The 19,186-nt window shown below is 33.8% G+C and overlaps 2 protein-coding genes across 2 annotated transcripts; one reads left to right on the top strand and one right to left on the bottom strand.

Annotated features, from left to right (window-relative positions):
• Positions 1-46: 46 nt before the first annotated feature.
• Positions 47-8,028, bottom strand: LOC115447320 (cysteine-rich hydrophobic domain-containing protein 2). The gene is made up of 3 exons (XM_030174335.2): positions 7,779-8,028; positions 5,039-5,249; positions 47-2,088 (listed from the first exon to the last, which is right to left on the bottom strand). The coding sequence occupies exons 1-3, from the start codon at positions 7,898-7,900 to the stop codon at positions 1,921-1,923; spliced, it is 501 nt and encodes a 166-aa protein (XP_030030195.1). The 5' UTR covers positions 7,901-8,028; the 3' UTR covers positions 47-1,920.
• Positions 8,029-12,370: 4,342 nt separating this feature from the next.
• Positions 12,371-15,446, top strand: LOC115447321 (larval cuticle protein A2B). Its single transcript, XM_030174336.2, has 3 exons — positions 12,371-12,451; positions 14,188-14,425; positions 14,954-15,446. The coding sequence occupies exons 1-3, from the start codon at positions 12,446-12,448 to the stop codon at positions 15,148-15,150; spliced, it is 441 nt and encodes a 146-aa protein (XP_030030196.1). The 5' UTR covers positions 12,371-12,445; the 3' UTR covers positions 15,151-15,446.
• Positions 15,447-19,186: the final 3,740 nt, after the last annotated feature.

The raw sequence follows: 19,186 nt of genomic DNA, 5'->3' as shown, positions 1-19,186 counted from the left end.
TGGGGGAAACTCGATAATATTGGATATAAAATTAAAGTATTCACCATTTCATCACGTACAGTGAAGTTTATTATTTGAACAAAAATAATTTCTATAACTTCTTAAAATATTTACAATTCCTTAATTACAACTTAATGTCAACATACCCTGTTCGCTTTTCAACCGTTGCGTTCAAACAGTATGAAATTAAAACGTCGGTGGCAAGAAACATTCTGAACAAATTACTATTCCATGAAACTTTATTACGTGAAGTACACACATAGTGAAATTACAGCGACGGCCAACGGGGCTCTCCACAGTACAAAAATCCTCATTCACAACATGTTGAAAAGAGAAGAGAGGGCGAGAATTATTGTGTTAAACGTATCCATTAACATTAAAAGCTAATTGTCTAATAACACAGTCCCGAACATTACCGCAGTGCTTCACACGATCGGCTCGCAATACTTGCCCTGATGGGTCTGGCTTCATTCAACTGACATTAATGTCGGAATTCAGGTACATCACATACGTAAACAATATACAAAAGAGTGGACGCGAAATAAAATGTTAGCTATACAAACAAACGACAGGCGAACGGACAATTACGACAATTAGAATGAATTGTGAGAACAATGAATATTATGAATTATGACCCACAGCAATGAAACTGCGTCAATAAAAAGTTTGCAGAAATAGAACTGACGTAGGTACTGCGTGAAGTTTTAGCGGTCATTATTATAGCGGAGCGGGAAATGTGTTGCATGGAAATTAAATAACAACTAATTGGGCGCACGAAAAACAGTAGATTAATTTGCCGAGTACAACTCTACAACTACTAGCTTTATAATCACACCAATGAACTTAATGACATTGTATTTTATTTTTCTTCTATATGCATTCACGTATAATCTAAAAAGGAAACAATCCAATACCAAAATTGTTAAAAAAAATACTTGACATATAAAAAATTGTTCAGCCAAAGAGTTGCTATATACTTCTCAAGTAAATTCTGAAGTATGAGAACTAGCCAGCACATGAATATAAACATAACAAAACCCATAACGAGAAAGTTTAACTCGAATCTTGTCTCATGAATAAGACATGATGAGATAAACAGCGTGTTTGGACGTGGTCATTTAAAAATCTCGTGGAAAATAAATTGTCATTGATATACGCAAACAAACTTATGATTGACAATAGATGTAATAACTTCAGTGGCGAAGGAACCATATAACCCGATTCTTGCCCGCGTCCGTTATGTGGAATCTAATTATTATTAGAACGATTTGCAGGCCGCATTGATGCATTAGTACCTTTATATTATATTGTTTTCCCCAATCGCCACTGTAACTTACAAAGAATATTCTAATTTCAGCAGCATACATTGTAGCCGTGCAAATAACATCAACATTCACATATAAAAGTATCTGAAGTTTAGAGATACAATTCATTATAATTAATTAATATTCGAATAGACAATCGATTAACTGCATGAGATTGATATCGATAGTATAGAGAAAAGCATTATGTTCGCAATTAACACCTAAAGTAAACGCGATGATCGCTACGTAAGCGTTTGTTTTCGTTTAATTTCAATATCAATAATATATACATGTTACATTTAAATTTGCACTCTAAGCTTGCCATTTTAGCTGACAATTATACACATAAAGCAAGTAACAATACCGTTTTTCCTTCCTTAATACAGAACGCTTATTTACAATATACAGCACATCAACTACAGATTATTTTTGTAACCATTCCAGTATAATGGAACCATCATGTAACAAAGAGTAGTTCAACACTCTCCCCTAATCCTTACAAAGGGTATCTAACACAGATTCATTGGCTTGGCCATGCAATGTTATTGTTGATGCGATGACAGTGTTATGTTAATGCGGTTAAACAATATTTACACGTTTATATCACTGTAGGCACTTAGTCGGGCCTGTAGATTGGTATTTTGGGTATGAACTCTATGAGCAGCACATATTCCATCATGGAGGACGAGTCGCAGTGCTGCTTCGTGAGCCGCCAGCGAAGACCCAGCTTGTTGTACAGTCGACTGTTCTCCCATTCCAGTAGTTTGTTCAGAGAATGCTGGGTCTGTAATTGAAAACGGAAGTCTTAGTACGTTATAGAGTGTTTGCAGAATAAGGGTTTCCACAAAGTAATTAACGGTAAAAACTATTAAATCCGATAGCTTCTTATTATGTAATTTCTAAGTAGTATACAATAAATTCCAATGATGAAACTTACAATGTTATATTATATTACGATTTTTCCATATTCAAATAACAATGTAATTATTAATTTATAATACATACGAGTATAGGTAGATACTATATAACTAAAAACGCTTCATAGCCTAACAATACTGAGATTTAACTTATTCACAATAAAAGCAATTAAAACTCAATTTTATGCTTGTGCTGTCATGTGCCTCAGATTTTCGCATTTGTCCTACCTACTTCGTAAGTTATGACGTGCGCGAAAATAATAAGTTTATTTTTAACATTTTATAATTCTATTTGAAGGTTTTGTGACGCCATTCTACTAATAATTAGCCAATATAATAGCAATTGGCACAGTCGCGCAATAATTATTCACAGCGTTTACGTAGTGACACGATGAATTGACTGAACAACATGTGCGTTAAGATGTAATATAAACCTATGCTTATAATGTAATGTCTATAAGTACTGGAAACTCACCGTGAGTTTAGTTTAAGGTCCATTTTTCATACATTTTGTTTCACCTTTAATCTGGGTAACTAAACAAGTATTGACAAGTAAAGAATTTAAATTCACGCCTAGTTAGTGAAAGTAAAATTTAATACGACGAAATTTTAAAGGCCGAAATATCCATGCATATTAATTATTTTTACGTTTTTCTTTCAACTGCGAGAACTAATCACTAACTAGACGTGAATTTAAATTCTTTACTTGTCAATACTTGTTTAGTTACCCAGATTAAAGGTGAAACAAAATGTATGAAAAATGGACCTTAAGCTATAACCTTAAGATAAACTATTACGTTTAGCCAAGTATTCTATAAATATAAACTGTCTCGGTGGCGTAGTTGAATTTCTTAGGATTATTACGACATGATTGCCGTGGTAAGGTCTCGGGTTTGATGCCGTGGTTAGGTGGTATAGTTGTTCTTCTCGATATCAACTTGAAATCGAACTAGTGTTTAGTAAATGGTCATAGACTTCATATTGCACAAGAGTTTACGTAGCTTTCATAAAATGGGTTTGATATAAAGGAACACCACTGTCTACCCTATAAAAGGGGAAAATACGTAATGGTGTGTACGTTAACACGGAAAGTCATCAATCGAGTAGGTATTTATGGAAAACTTGTTGAGTAAAAGTTACTTTAATTTAGATTTTGTTAATTAAGAATATAATGTAGTGGTAATAGGGTATAGATTTCGACAAACAACTTGATGTAGTAGGCGGGGCCTCAGCGGAGTGCGGGAGGAGAAAGTTGCGTGATCCACCAATTGTTCAGTCGATATGGCTTGACCCCGCGCGTGCTTCACCGCGAACATCTACAAGCGATTTGTTTGCCGACTATATTTGAGTTATTTTTGTTCGTTTTCTACCTTTTTCAAATATTTACCTCATATGAATTTTAACACAAAAAGATTTATTAAAATTCGATAAATAACAAGTAGGTAGAATTTCGGTAGAAGGGTTAAGCGTGAAGAAAAGAGGCGCAATACGCGCACGTGACGGCATCAGGAATGACCATGCGTGCGCAAGAAAGAGATGGAGCGATATCCCCAGTACGCGGCAGCTTCTGCACATTCTAATATTTTAAATAAAAAATATTTTTTATAACTAATTTTAATACAATTCTCACAGAAGGGCTTCTTTTTCGTATTATTTGCTGTTACATGTAAAATAATATACAAAATCTAACATGGGAAATACCATATTGTTTCCCGCCGTATGCGGATACATATAAAAATTTATATACTTATAAAGAATTGGTACCTATCAATATGAAACGGTAAGACATTACGTCGTCCTTATGTAACATTATGCCTAAATAAGCCGCAAGTCTGAAAACACGGATCAATAATTTTGATAACGGTTATATAGGTCAACGGAAATTTCCTTCATTAAAATGTCAGAAGAGTTTAAACTTAGACACATAAAAGATCTAGTACCTTCTAGTGATAAAATCAGATTGTAAATAGATTCTTGGGCTAATTTGGCATCCCCCACCGCAGGTAAAGTTTTCCTATAAAGTATAAGCCTTTTGAATACATATTAAATAATACGAACTTAAATGTATAACGTTTACACTGTGTAGTTAACGCACACGTTCTGAATGTGTCTTATTTATTTATAAATAAACTGGAATCAACAAGTTCGTATTTTCCTTTTGATCTTTGGAATAAACTTTGATTCGTCTGCTTTACATATATAATTACATTTTAAATGACTACACGTTTGAACATCAAATATATGAAACCCATATTAAACAAGAATTCAATAAAATAAAATTTTAACCTTGTACTTACGGAAATTTGTATTAATTATAAACGTTATTAAGATGTTAAGATTTTTGTCGCATTCATTAACAGTGATCAAAATGATGACATTTACATTTGCATCCAGTTAACAAAAGGTTTATGGCCACGTCTTCATAATTCCCTTGCTTTAAAAATGTTCTTTTGGGTTGTTGTTTTTTCTATATGGACCATATGCCATTAGGTTCAAATCCGGGGTCAACCACAATTGGTAATTTGTTATAAAGTCATTAATCTTGAGGATAAGTAATGCATAATACATTTCAGATAATTTTGAACCAAAATTCATTTCGTATCATCATTCCGAAAGCTTCCATAAAGTTCAACAAATCTTACCTACTACCTATTTATGCCTTAATTGGTTTATGATGTGCTGAAATAATCCAACCTTCGATAGACAAAATTGTAGTAAATATTTTTAAAATACTTTAATTTTATCAGTTTTTATCAGGTTGAATAATTTTAAAACAGCATGGTCCGGCTGACTGACCTAAAACTTTATCTAACTTACCCGTTTACTAAGGCATATGACCGGCCATAGAGAGCATCCTAAGGTACAGCAACAGCACACGCAGCCGCAGAACAGCCACTTGACGTTGACGGGCAGCGTCTTCTTGAGCACGCTGTTGATGCGCGCCACCGTAGCGCGGTACTCCTCGGGGGCCACGCGCGACTGCAGCCCGGACGGGAACTCGCTGTTGAAACGATTGCTTAAACCAAATCTGAAATGCAGAATATCATGGTTGCTAAACTGTGCAAATCATACAAGTGGGTTGATTGTATGAAAAAATAATAAGCGAAATGTTTATGTTGTATTTTTTTATTTTAGTTCTAACATTGTGTTTTAGGAATATAAGCTAAAAATATAGCATGTAGTAAATTACGTCATTTTATTAAATTAGTCATTGAAGATAGTTTTGGACTGAAGCCATAAACTGTGTATGCATATAATAAAGTTGCAAAATAAAAGGTATTTAACTGAATGTGAATCATACAAAACTTAAATGAAAATAGTGAATTAAATTGGATCCAACCATCAAGGTTTCTTTTTCAATTGAAAGACAGTTGAGCCGCCCACTGGCTTATTGGTGAGCATCAAATATTACACTCGAAAGTACTATCTCGAAACTCTGAATTTAACACTACGGAGTTATGCTACACTGTGTTTTTATATATAGCTTGACCAGGAAAATAAAAACCTCACTGTGTTGTCGTAAAATATGCAACAAATTTCGTTTATTAACAATGTTAACTCTAAATCCAAAAGCTATGGTGGCGCCCTTAGAGTAGGTATTGTATTTTGCTGAACAAGTTACACAAGAATATATATACTGTCTAGACAATGCAAAGTAAAAACATAAAGCAGCAGTGTGTAGTCACTGTTGTGTTCCGGTTTGAAGGACATAGTAGACTGTCCGACTGAGACTTAACATCTCATGTCTCAGGATGGCGAGCTCAATGAAATACCAAACAATACTTTGTAATTCAAGGTATTGGATGGTGTTTCTTTGTTTGGTTGGTTGTTTATCAGCAGTCCATATCTCTTACCATCAGGCAAATGGCAATCTTGTCTCGTCATTCAAAGCAATAAAAAAAACAAGGGATACAATATAATGGTGTAAATTATAATTATATTAGAGATGCTGTTTAAATTGTAACATAGTATTGGGCTCTTTGACTTTTATAGAAAAATGATAGAGAATATGATACAGAAGCGGTGTTATCTCCTATAAATTGCTTATTTGAATTTTTATTTTTCAAGAATTTTCGGCAGAATTTGTTTCAAATTGCTAGAAGACATTGATGGCTGACAGTAAAAAAAATGTTACAGCTCTTTAAGATTTCTGCACGATTACTTATTCCCTGGGCATCCAAGTTTGCATATGAGTATGCTTTATAATTCCAAAAACAGTAAATATACTCACAGAGTAAATTATTTATTAATATGCCTATAATTAGCCTCTAATAATCAACATTTGCCTTTCACATATACTTATATAGCACTCACATAGCATAATATTGAGCCACCTCCTAATTTTGCAAACCAAGTCTCATTCATCTTGATTTGCTGACCATGGGGTCAGCTATAGTCTATAGTCATTATGCCTATTCTTCGATAACTATTCCTTAATCAAATGAAAATGAACAGAATGAAATTTGTGTTTAGATTATATTATGTGTATACAAGTATATAAGTGGTCAACATCAACAAGCCATTAAGACCAGGTTCAGAAAACTCATTGTGAACACAATACACAATAAAGATTATAAATTATAACATTATTTTATAAACAAAAAATATTTATCTGCTAAACCAAACATTATGTAGCATTGAGTTTGATATGTTTGTAAACAAATGTGTTTATCTAAAGTATGACTACTTACTACTATTTCTAAAGGACTGCCAAGTTACAGCACTATGACCTAATTGAAGTACATTATTATGATGCATTTTATACTTTTGAATTATAAATGGAATTATTAATTTAATTTATGTAATTTTGTAAATATAAAAAACAATAGTAACCAAGAAAATTGAGTATTTCCAGAAACCTGTTAACCTACTATGTCACTGTAAACAAAAATGTTAAATAAAACATTGAAAAATCTATAAAGTAAGACTATTTATAAATAAAATATCTATACATTATGTTACTGCAAATAATTTACTGTGACTCATAAGTGCTACCAAAGGCAGATGAGTCAAGGTATTCTTAGTTAAAACAAACATTTCCAGGAGAGATAAACAGGTAAATTGTATTACAAAGCTAATACACTTGAAATATTATGATTTACAATGCACTGAAACCACTTGGTTTATATCACAATAAGTTCATGTTTAAATCATTAAGACAAATTAGTTTGCAGATCTGCAACACTGGGTTTAAAGTATCTACTTACATATATAATAAGCATGTTATATAAATCTACATTATACATGAGTGAACACTAACATAATTAGCGTCGCAATTTCTACTTTACTTACAACATACTGATAATAACAACGAAAATTACTAGTTTGCATTTCGAGTTTCATTAAAAATTACCTTTGATCAATATACAATTCTCTTTGATACGATTCAAGAAACAGTTTCAATGACATTTGCGTATGATGACAAAGAAAAAAATATATTATGAAAAGCATAACATATATTCTATACAGGCTTATGAAGGTGTAAAATGGGATTTATTATTGTATGAAAGGTAAACAGCTGATGATAATAAACAAAGGGTATCGAATGTGAGCTTACACTGTCATGTTTCCAGCCCCTCGTACAACTATCGGATCAGGCACTAACGTCACATGGGTCTCTTCTATATTTTCCTCAGCGTCTTCAAGATCATCTGGGTATATAGCATCAAAATCTGCCATTTTACTTAATTTCTAACTAAGCTATCAATTCCCTATATTATAAAAACATAACAAAGCACTGTGTTTGTTAGATTTAACATTCATGGAAAAAGGAATACAGAAAGTCAAAAGTGACGTTTGCTTGTTGTTGTTTTTTTTCTATTCTTCTCTTTAGGAAGACAAAGGATAAAGTCGTACAGCCTATAGCAAAAATACCCGAAGATAAATAGAATTTTATGTATGTACCCATTCTTCTTTTTTTCTTAATAAAAATGAAATTCCTCTATATCTAGTTATTTCTATGTCTCATGTACTTATTATAAGATATAATCTTTCATCATTCTAAAGCAGCTATAATCTTATATCTCAATATTGGGTATCATGGTATTTGCTTTTATTCAATATAAATTTAGAAGATTTTAAACATTTTCTACTTTGTTGTTTTCCACGCTACCATAGAACAAGCTTATATTAGGGTATGGCTTAAAAGACTAATAGCCAGGATAAATAAAAGTACATAAACTTTCATTTGGTGGATGATATCAATACTAGATGTCACTTTTTTAAACATTTACTTCACATAATATTGTGTTACGCTGTAGCGTGAAACGTAGCGATTTCTAAAGTAGGGTTTTATTCTCTTGGATTGTACAAAATAAGTAACTACCTAATGTTTGTACAATAGGTAGGAAAATCTATTTAGTACAATACGGTGAGCACAATAGGGAACGTGCATGAACTATAGGCAGCAACACAAAACCGACACAAGACTGGATAGTAGGTAAAAACATTCAGATTGTGCCACTAGATGGCAGACCTTGTACCATGCACGTTCCCTATTCACAGATATGTTGCTCCGAACTAAATAGATACTGAAACACATGGGCGCTGGGAGGGGGGTGCAAGGGGGTGCGCGCTTGTCCAGAACAAATCACAATAACAATAACTTAATGACAATGGGAACAATCGACCACAGAGGTTTAATTATGGTTTAGCATATGCAAATACCTGCGCGATTTTTATTTGTAAAAATAATATATTTATAAATATAATGATATTATGTGATACCTACTTATGCAGATGTATAGGAAAAGTAATCTTGGCGGCGTCCAAGCTGAAACATATATTTAATTCTATTAGGTAGGTACCTATGATATACTGTATTTTTTATAATATAAGGGCACTGTAAATAAATAATGCACTAATTGAGGTAGCCAATTAATTAATCAAATACGAAAATTAGGAAATGGTGCTAAGGGGACAAAAAGGGTGAAAAGAGACATACGTTACTTAAGAAAAAATATATAGTCTTACCGAAAATACAGCTTCCAATTACAGTAAAGTTTATCGGGTTAGCGGTAACATTTACTGACTCGTAATTGGTTTAACCCCCTATTGCAGATGTTTATGGACAATAGTGGTCATTCACAATTTAATACTTCTTATAATAATTTTGTCAGGGTTTGTGTGGTTTGTTGAGGTGTAGCGAGAATTGTAGCATAATTAGTTATATAATATTCAATAAAAAATTTAGACTTTCCTCTCTGATATACAAAATCAGCTACTCGGGAGTTTTAGGTCTATGTTTCAACTTTCATGGGTGAGATCACAGTTAATAGGCACCATAGATGAATGTTACGCTACATTATAAACCTATTGTTAATATTAAATTGTTTACGTATCAAGGAGAAGACAGGTGTCTAAGACCTTTTATTTTTCGCTGGCAAAAACGCGTTATTGCTACCACCACTTGGGGGCTGAGTGGCTGGTTATTTTGGTTTCACCGGTATCGTAATACCCATGAGAGGTTTGAATGTCAACACTCGAGAGTATAGCATCATCCGAGCGAGCATTAGACCGAGTCCCTAACCCCTGTATATCCCGCACCAGCATACCAACCAAAACCCGCGTTTGCCTTCTTCGGCGCATATGGGACTGTCAATGGGTATCTTGTTACACTAAGATAGCTGCTCAGAACCGTCCTTGCGCGATACCGCATTGCGGCACTTCTTTAATTGATGGGGCTAAAATGCCTCCACACGCTAAAAGACGCCTTTGGCGTTTACGACATCGGCAGACGTACTACCAGCATTGTCGTCCACCTCAGAGTCGCTGTAGTCGAGCGAGTAGCCCTCCACTGCTCGCCCTACGACCCTCTCTAGGCCCCAATTAGTCTCCTTTTACGACAAGCAGGGGATGCCATGGTGGAATTCTCTACATGCCGCCATGCCACAAGGCCTAAGACTAAATATAATTAAATTAAATATAATGAATAAGTTAATTAGATTTATACAACGTTTTGTAACAGCAACCCGCACGCGTCCAGGCACGCAGCGCGACGCATCGTAGCGCCGCGTGTGTCTATACCTTTTTTATTGATAGTTTCGATTGATAAATTTATCGAATGACTATTGTATAAAACATGAGCGTCTTTTATGGATGGCTTAACTTATTGGTCTTGCCACTCTGATTTTATTTGATGTCAGGTTTTATTCACGGTTTCGCCCACGTGAGTTTGCTGGGATAAAAGTACCGCTATATATTTTACCGACATAAAAAGTAGTCTGAGCCCTTCATAGGCTCTCAAACTAACTCCATACTGCTTTGAAACCGTAACAGATAGATAGAATTTCTTACACATGTATAATATTGGTATGGACTCATAATAAGACTTTAATTTGGAGTACATTATTAATCTTTTGTAATAACATTGTGATATTTTTATGAATTATAACACTTACGACGTTGTTTAAACATTAATCAAACATATGGGCGTTTAATGCAATCAAGGTGTCTTAGGTCAATTACAACGAATATTCCTAGTTTTAATGTTGGGTCTGAACCGCCCATATAAGGTGGGGCCATTATGAATTATCTCACGAGTGTGGCACGACGGCTATCACACACGCGCGTTGATAACAAGCGCAGCTGTGACCTAAATACGTTGATGTCTTGTTCTTGTTACATTATAGTCTATCACCGACACTTTAATTTGCGAAATAATAGCTATAGATTATAAAGCAGAAGAATAAACGAAGTTTGAAAAATAAAGATCTGCTGCTTATATTGATTGTACACAGTTCAATACGTGGTAACCCGAGGATTGTTTGACAAAGCAGTCTGAGTAAGTACCAGCGCGATGTATATGTCTGCTGCCAAGCAGTTGTATAGCATGAATCTGAAACCAATATGTATATATTTAGCATGAGCTTTAAAATCTGATATCTTAAAGTATTCCGGGGTCTGCGAGGCAGTAGGTATTCTGTAATGCTAACTTTAGTTAAAACCTCTGGGAGGGTTGATTACCATCAAGCGAGCGTTATATATTTGTAAATAAAATACAATAAATATATATATAATTTAATAAATAGTAAATTCATACAGGTAAATGTTAAGCGATTTCGTTGCGGTACCGATCACATAACAAGCTTTTAATGCATTTTCAGTAACTGAGTTGTATAATATTGTGTTAACATTATAATAATTATAATTTAGCAAATCAATTAAGAAGTTAACGTGGCCCTAATCTAGCGAAAACACCTATTTTAAATTTAAATATTGATGACTTTTACTGTAATCGTTCACGCGTAATAACAGCAATTTTTACGTGTGCATTACAGTAGTTCGGTAAGTCAAGATACGTTAGTATTAAGTCGACTTTAAGCTTTGTAGAGAGCTTAGAGCTTTTATAAACTAAGGAGTATTATTACGTTCCTAATCAACAATAAGTTTATTTACGAAGCGGTCCCTTATTTTCTGCTATTAGTAAAATTTTATTGCCTTTTTTTTTGCTTTGAGTGACGAGACGAGCTTGCCACTAACCTGATGGTAAGCGATACGACCGCCCATAAACATAAAATAGACATTGCGGTACCCGCTCAGGCGGACTCTCAGATATGAGAGACCTACCATTAGCCTTATTTAAATAGAACGCGTTGTAAATACTACGCGTTGAAATTCATGATACAGGCATAAATTTAACATTAGTCTGCCAAACCCAAACAGCTCGAATAGCTGCATAATATATTACATAGTTCGGGCACACGTTTGTAATGTATGATGCAATATAGAATGGTATTTCAAAATACATGTTCTTTTAGAATCATATTTTTCTTTCAATCTCAATCAATGCGGTTATATTTCAGGAATTACTAAAACTTCATAATTAACTTAATATTTTGTAAGTATTGTGAATAGGCCGGAATCATCATTACGTTGCAAAATTCTCAATCGATCGCAACTAAGTTGGCATGGTACCTCATACCTAAAATGAACATGGTGCAACATAAGACTTATGTCCCTCGAATATATCAATGTTCAAATATCCCATATCGTTGTCTTTAATAAACTATAATTAATTAAGGCATATATTAGTTACAATTTATGAAACAAAAAGCTAAACTGAACTCGTTTGTAAAGGGTATAGGTTCGACCGTGACAAATCAAACGTTTTTCAAAGCGGGTGCATTAAACCAGTGCAAATTGCAAGCACATGAGTATATAAGCAACGCATGCGCACCCCTCAGCATTCAGAACAAGAGCGCCCACCGAAGGTACTCAAGCACCATGAAGGTAGGGGATTACAGAACATATTATATTCAAATATCCTTTAAAAAGCGTTATCAATTTACAGAATTTGTTAGTGGACATATATTGAAATGTATCTAATTGTGGTGACGTTTAAATTAGGTTAATTGGATTTAGGGTGTAACGCAGTGCTCATTTGGAATGTATAACTTCTTTTTAACTTAAATTACATAGAAAATTATATTTATCTGTTACAATGTTTCATTGTAAAATGGCATTACTATAGCTATGATTAGATTGATGGTACATACATATATTATTAAAGTTAGTTTATTTTGTATTTCTTTATTATAGGTGACGGATTTAGTTCTGGAAATGCAATTTCAGTATGTGGCTATTCGGTCTTATTTTATTTTAATTGACGGTTACAAACTAGTAGTATAATTTTCACATGCCATAATTTTGATTCAAGGTAAAAATCATGAAAGTCATCCTACCACCGTTTCGTAGAAGTTTATTAAATATTCGATATCAAGAACTGGCAATTTGCTAATGAGTTTTTTGTCTAGATTTAGTACTTATTGAAATTTATTTCCTGAAATGCGTGTTTAACGAATTTATTTCAACTTTCAGTAGTATAATTTTAACCATTTAATAGTGTCTTTTCAGTTTCAGGCGGTAAATCCTAATAAAAATTCATCACACATTTGTCATGCTAGCTATATAATTATAGTCACCGGATGGTAGCATCCGGTGACTATAATTATATAACATATAATTCACTATTATAAATATGGTTATAAAGGAAATTATCTTTTTTAATTTTGTGCTAGGCATAACGCTAAAGTCTTTGCGTCTTTAAAACGATCTTTTAAATATAAATCTGTATTATAAGTCTGTTCCAAAAAGAATATGGCTTGGATTATGATAAATGAATTAACCCTCGTTACCTGTAATTTCATATTTTTTAATGGAATCCTACTATTAGTTGTTCCTGAATTTGGTCATTCTTGTATTTTGAATTATGTTACGAATATTATTATTATGTTGTTTTTATTTCTTGATGTATTAACTATTTAAATATAAAATGAAAAAATACTTATTTAACAGTAAAATGAAGGAGCTGAAAAGCATAATCTAAAACATTATTCTTTCTGAATTTATAACCTACAATAAGTACAGTGATGTCCTGGATTGCCATGGATGTCGTGATGATATCGGTATATTGTACATAAGTATACATGTTAATACTTCAATCGACGACCACTCTCTTCTCATGAATTTGTAGATCTGACGACATTTTACGTAATTTAGGCTGCAATTTTAGATAAAACTAGTTTAATTTCTTAAAATTATTAAACTTCCTACAATTATCTACAGTAATATTATTTTATTTACACTATTTTAAAACATAACCTTGTCATAAGAAAGTTATTGTTTCGATGACTAATTGTGTTTTTCCATTATAAACTGTATGTAATGTTAGTATCAAAACTATGAGTCAGCTATATCGCGTCATCATATTTTTATATATACGAAATTCTTTCAGTCTTCTATTTTTTTTTAACATCATACATAAATAAACATAAATATTCTCGAATAAATTGGGTTATAATTGGCATACGATTAATCAAAACCAGAATTGACATAAAAGCAACTTTTAACTTAGAAATGTACTGGTACTTTTATTTCGGGAAAACGGTTTCACTCTAGCACAACTACGAGCAAAAACTAACAAAGTTCAATTTCTGATTATAAACTTAAACTTTAATTAATTCTAGGTTCTAATTTTGGCTGCTATCCTGGCGGTGTGCAGAAGTGCGGCAGGCGGCGTGTTGCCAGTGGCGGCGCCCTACGCATACAGGCCGTACGGGGTCGCGGCGCCGCTGGTTGCGCGGCCCGCTTTCGCAGCACCCTACGCCGTTGCCCCTGCGATCGCCAAGGTCGCCGCCCCGGTTGAAGAATACGATCCCAATCCTCAGTATTCTTACGCTTATGATATTCAAGACGCTTTGACTGGTAAGAAATAGGTTTATTCGTTACTAAGAAAACAAAATTAACATAACAAAAAATTGTATAGCGACACGTTAAATAATAATAAGTTTTATTACAATATTAAATTATAGATTTTATTTTTAAACATTAAGTGAATGTCGGTGACGGTCAATCACAAAATAATTAAATTTCTCACAACAGGGTCAGCAGACCCTTGAGATAAGGTAAAAATAGCAACATTTATTGAATTAGTTAAAAACCTGACTCGATGACGTAGTTGTCCAGACTGCGCAGTACAACTAACGCTAGGAGGTCTCGATTTAACAATCATTCTGGTAAAGTGATGTTGAGATTTCGGTTGCATGTCATCTCGGAATCTAGAATTTGTGCCTGATGTGGTGATAGGTGCGCTTCCTATATCAGGACGGAATACACACAGCGTAAAGCGGGTACACTGCCTATCCCTTAAGGATAATAGGTGTAACCAAGTGTTTGCGTATTTAAAAAAAACTTGCGTATATAAGGCGTTACATTCTTCCATTATCATTTCAGGCGACTCAAAGAACCAGCAGGAGACCCGATCAGGCGACGTAGTGCAAGGCTCGTACTCGCTGGTAGAACCTGACGGTACCCGCCGCGTGGTGGAGTACACCGCCGACCCTCACAACGGTTTCAACGCGGTCGTGCACAAGGAGCCGCTCGGCGGGGTCGTGGCGAAGGCTGTCGCAGCCCCCGCCTACATTCACTAGTCCTGACCACTTATCCGTTCAGACTGATCTAGAACTGCAAAAATTACCTACGTAATTACAGTGTTGTTGCAATTCCATTTACAATTTTAGGTAATTATCATTGTAATGGTTTGACAGCATGTCGTGGAGAGTTCTTCAGTTCACCATCAAAAAAGGCTTTGGAAACGATCTAGATCCGTCTAACCCGTCAAAGTGACCTGAATAATTGTATTACGTTTATGTTTTATTTATGCTTAATATGTAGCGTATTGTTAATTGATGTGTTAACTCTGAGGTAATAAATAAGGGGATCTAAAGATTTATTTCATTTAAACGCGTTGAAGTATGGCTTGTATGTTAGGTTGTATGTGAATGTGTGTCGATGCACCTTGATATTATCTGAGTAACCCATTGTATGGCGAGACGTATGTTGGCGGATATGTGCTGCCCACATACTGTGAGTGCCAATTATCTTACACGCATAATATTCCATGAACGAATACGTATCACAGATATATTATTCGCCAATTTAAATATAGCCTTGTGCTTTAAAATATATCAATAAATTCAAGTCATTAAATGTACAGACAGATAGCAAAGCTGATCTGGTCTTTTCTAGTTATTTAGTACATCGTATTAGATTTCAGTGACACGATTTTTCGCTATATAGAGACATTGATAACTCCAACGGTCCCACAGTACACACTGCGTAATTATCAATGAGTAGGTCACAACTAACCACATCAACCACAAAGTGGTTCTGTAATGAGCCTAGTTTAATTTGAGACTATATTTAAATTTAACCACTAACAGCAATTTAACAACACCTATGTCAATGTTTAATATAACACTATTAAGAGCAAAGGTGGATTAACGTTACGACGAGGTTAAACTAGACACAATTTATAACATAAACCTGCTACATATATGTGGTATCTGATTAAAGTTATAAACCTTTTGGTCTTTTTACAGCTGAATACCTACAGTCGATCAAGTGGGTTTCTCGCAATAAAATGAGAAACGTTGGTCATAAAACTTTAACGCCCAAAGACTTAAGTGCATTGTTAGCTTTAAAAATAAAAGAATGTAGAATAAGATGGGACAGATGGAATTTTTTCTATTTTTGATAATGTCTCTTTTCAGTTTCCTTAAGAAAATTTATATTAGTGTTATATGAGATAGTAACAGCAAAGTTGATTTTCTAATAACAGTGTGTGGCCACAAAATATTAAACGGGAAGTTACAATTATAGTATGATACGATTCCAGAAATTGAGGCTAAAAATAAAGGAGTATTGCTCAATTTATTTGTAGCAGTGCAGCAGTCGAATTTGTGCCTTTCTACTTACGATCTAACCTTAGATCTGACTACTGGCAACCGGAAAACTATAATGCAGTTTATTTATTTGTATATAGTTTGTTCCAATTCAATAAAATTGGACATGGTGAGCATTTAATAGTATTAAGATATAGTAATTCATAAACCTCGATACGAAGGCTAATGATAATTCCTTATTTGAAGACTGTAAATTGTTATGACGGAAAAAAATATCATTTGTAATTTCAAGTAATAACAAAAATACATAAACTATAAGAGAACTGTATATACTCACCCTCAGTATGTAAAGGTAAAATAATATATTATTTCATGTTATACATATGTACATATAAATAAATAAATAAAATGAACACAAATAATCTTTAATAAGGCGTACGTCCCTTTTAACACATCTCTTACAAGACAATTCGATTAGAAAGGGTTAGTACATTTCAAAAAAACATATTCTATGTTTAGACTAGATTTAATCATTTAACTTCGTGGTAAATCTGGAATCTGAACAAAGCCAAAAAATACTATGAAAATGACACTATGCATTCAAGCGCTTTGAGCGTCCCCCGTATTATTTATAAATACGAGTGTGATTTTCATATACCGTAACTTATTAATGAAATATGCAAATTCAATACGGAGACAAAAACGGATATAATAAATGCTTAATCATTACCTTTTTATTAAGTTGTATTATCATATCGCGAACAAGTGACATTGGGTGTCAATATCTTGCATGCGTTAGTGTTTCCTAATCTAGAGCGGTGACAAAAATTGCTGGTGACCTGAACCGGCGACTGGCTCCGATATTAAATGTCGCATTAAAGGCATGTATTATAATCAAATAGCAAGGTTTACATTCACAAGGCGTGGCCTTTCTTTTGTTGTCATTACCACTTCAATGTAGTTCGTTCGAAATTTGAAAAATAAGTTATTTTAATTAAACACTACAATAACTATCACTGATAATAACGATATTGTTTGTAGTATTGGATTCTTATAAATGTTGAACAGTCAGTAACTTTGATTATAATTTTATATTACTGAGATACAACCATTTGTGTTAAATTCGAACAGTCAATATATTTCCTGACCATACAACGCGCGCGTTGAAGTTATTCGTTCGCGGAGAAGGATAACAAAACAAAAAACTTAAACGCGCACTACGTGCAGAAATATACTGCCTTAAGGTTTTCAGCCGACGATGGTTTTTGTCAACTGGAAGTAAGGTTATTAACTTCTAAAAAATTTGTAGCAGAAAATTACAAACTAAATATGCATAAATATCTATGATGAAGTTTCATCTCAGTTATTCAAATACTTATACTGTTTATATTATCTACTCAATTTATTCATAGTTGTAAATCCTTTTAAAGTTTTATGCAATTTAGGATGATGATGGTTGACTGCAGTACTGTTCAAAGTGTGAGATATATTAACGACAAACCCGAATTTCTCAGGAGTATAAGATATAATTCAAGAAAATATTCGGAGTGGTGAATTGTTTAATTATCAGGATGATTGGCGCAATCTTGAGAGGGGCTCCGTCAATTGGTGGACAACGGTAGACTAAATTATAGCATTTTTTTATATTAAACATATCCACTATAGACTTTTTTATTTATTGTAAACCTGGACAGCTATTTATTTTCAAAATGTGAAGTGCAGTAAATTACGGTGGCACACATAAATCTTATTTAGGTAACCTTTACATTAGATTAGTGGGTTAATGCATGCTTGTAGAAAGAACAGACGAGCGAAGAATACTAATGCACGAGTGGAGTAGGTATTTATATGGTCTAGACAGACCTAATGTTCGCAATCAATAGGTACTTCTTTTTTTTAAATGTTGGCATGAAGCCACACATTGAAATACTGTTATTAACCTTGAAAATTGAAGGGAACCTTTTGAGTGGATTTAAAAAAGGGAATATATCACAAGGTTACTTGGAGGATAGAGTTACCCGATGTTCATTGTTTTTTAATATTGGCGCATAATTATATTATTAATATTACATTTTTTTGGTTCAATACCAGTTTAAAGGCTGCACTTTATGCTTGATATAGACTTACCCCTTATCAATCAAGGGTTGGAATACATACGGTGTAAAATTAGTGCACTGATTGCGCCTCTTTTTTCACCTCCAGAGATAAAAGACGTAAGTATTTGTATATAACATAAAATTTTATTGAATATCGTCTTTATCAATTTTTCGCGGCTGTGTAACAGCTTCCACATACGCGACCTTGATACAGACAATCCAATGCATTAACCGACTTCCTCCCGGCGCGGCGACCCTGACTATTCATTATTATCTGCTAATGTGCAACGTTTTATTGTTAAGGCGTTCCGTCCTGCAAAACGGCGCATTAACCTTTGTTTTAGAAGTTATCTATTCCATATTTATAATATACTAGCGGACCCGACAGACTTCGTCCTGTCAAAAAGATTTGTAATATGACAGTTTTTTGTTCCTATCTATTTTATTGTCGGGGCAAAAATTCTCTTGAACAGAACCATCACCCTGGTGATAGGGCGTTGTGAATAAAAAATAATTATTAAATAAAACAGATATAACGGCGGTGCCAAAAAGTCTCCTCAACCTTCAGTTTTTGGCCGCTTTCTTCACGTTTCTTATGCAATGATTTTCTTATCACATGCAATAATTAGTGATCATAGGTAATTAAACACTCTGCGCAAAACACGATATACGAATTTGTTTCGTGT

This window comes from Manduca sexta, chromosome 6, assembly GCF_014839805.1.
Source record: "Manduca sexta isolate Smith_Timp_Sample1 chromosome 6, JHU_Msex_v1.0, whole genome shotgun sequence".
Classification (NCBI taxonomy): Eukaryota; Metazoa; Arthropoda; class Insecta; order Lepidoptera; family Sphingidae; genus Manduca; species Manduca sexta.
The sequence above is the reverse complement of the archived record's forward strand: the minus strand, read 5'-3'. Positions and strand labels throughout refer to the sequence as shown.

What these genes read in the sequence shown, in the direction of transcription:
- LOC115447321 (XM_030174336.2), top strand. An exon ending in TATTCAAGACGCTTTGACTG is followed by an intron (nt 14,426 to 14,953) that starts GTAAGAAATAGG and finishes TTATCATTTCAG; the next exon opens with GCGACTCAAAGAACCAGCAG.
- LOC115447320 (XM_030174335.2), bottom strand. Translation starts at nt 7,900, where the DNA reads ATGGCAGATTTTGATGCTATATACCCAGATGATCTTGAAGACGCTGAG. An exon ending in GGGGCTGGAAACATGACAGT is followed by an intron (nt 5,250 to 7,778) that starts GTAAGCTCACAT and finishes TCTGCATTTCAG; the next exon opens with ATTTGGTTTAAGCAATCGTT. An exon ending in TCATATGCCTTAGTAAACGG is followed by an intron (nt 2,089 to 5,038) that starts GTAAGTTAGATA and finishes TTTCAATTACAG; the next exon opens with ACCCAGCATTCTCTGAACAA.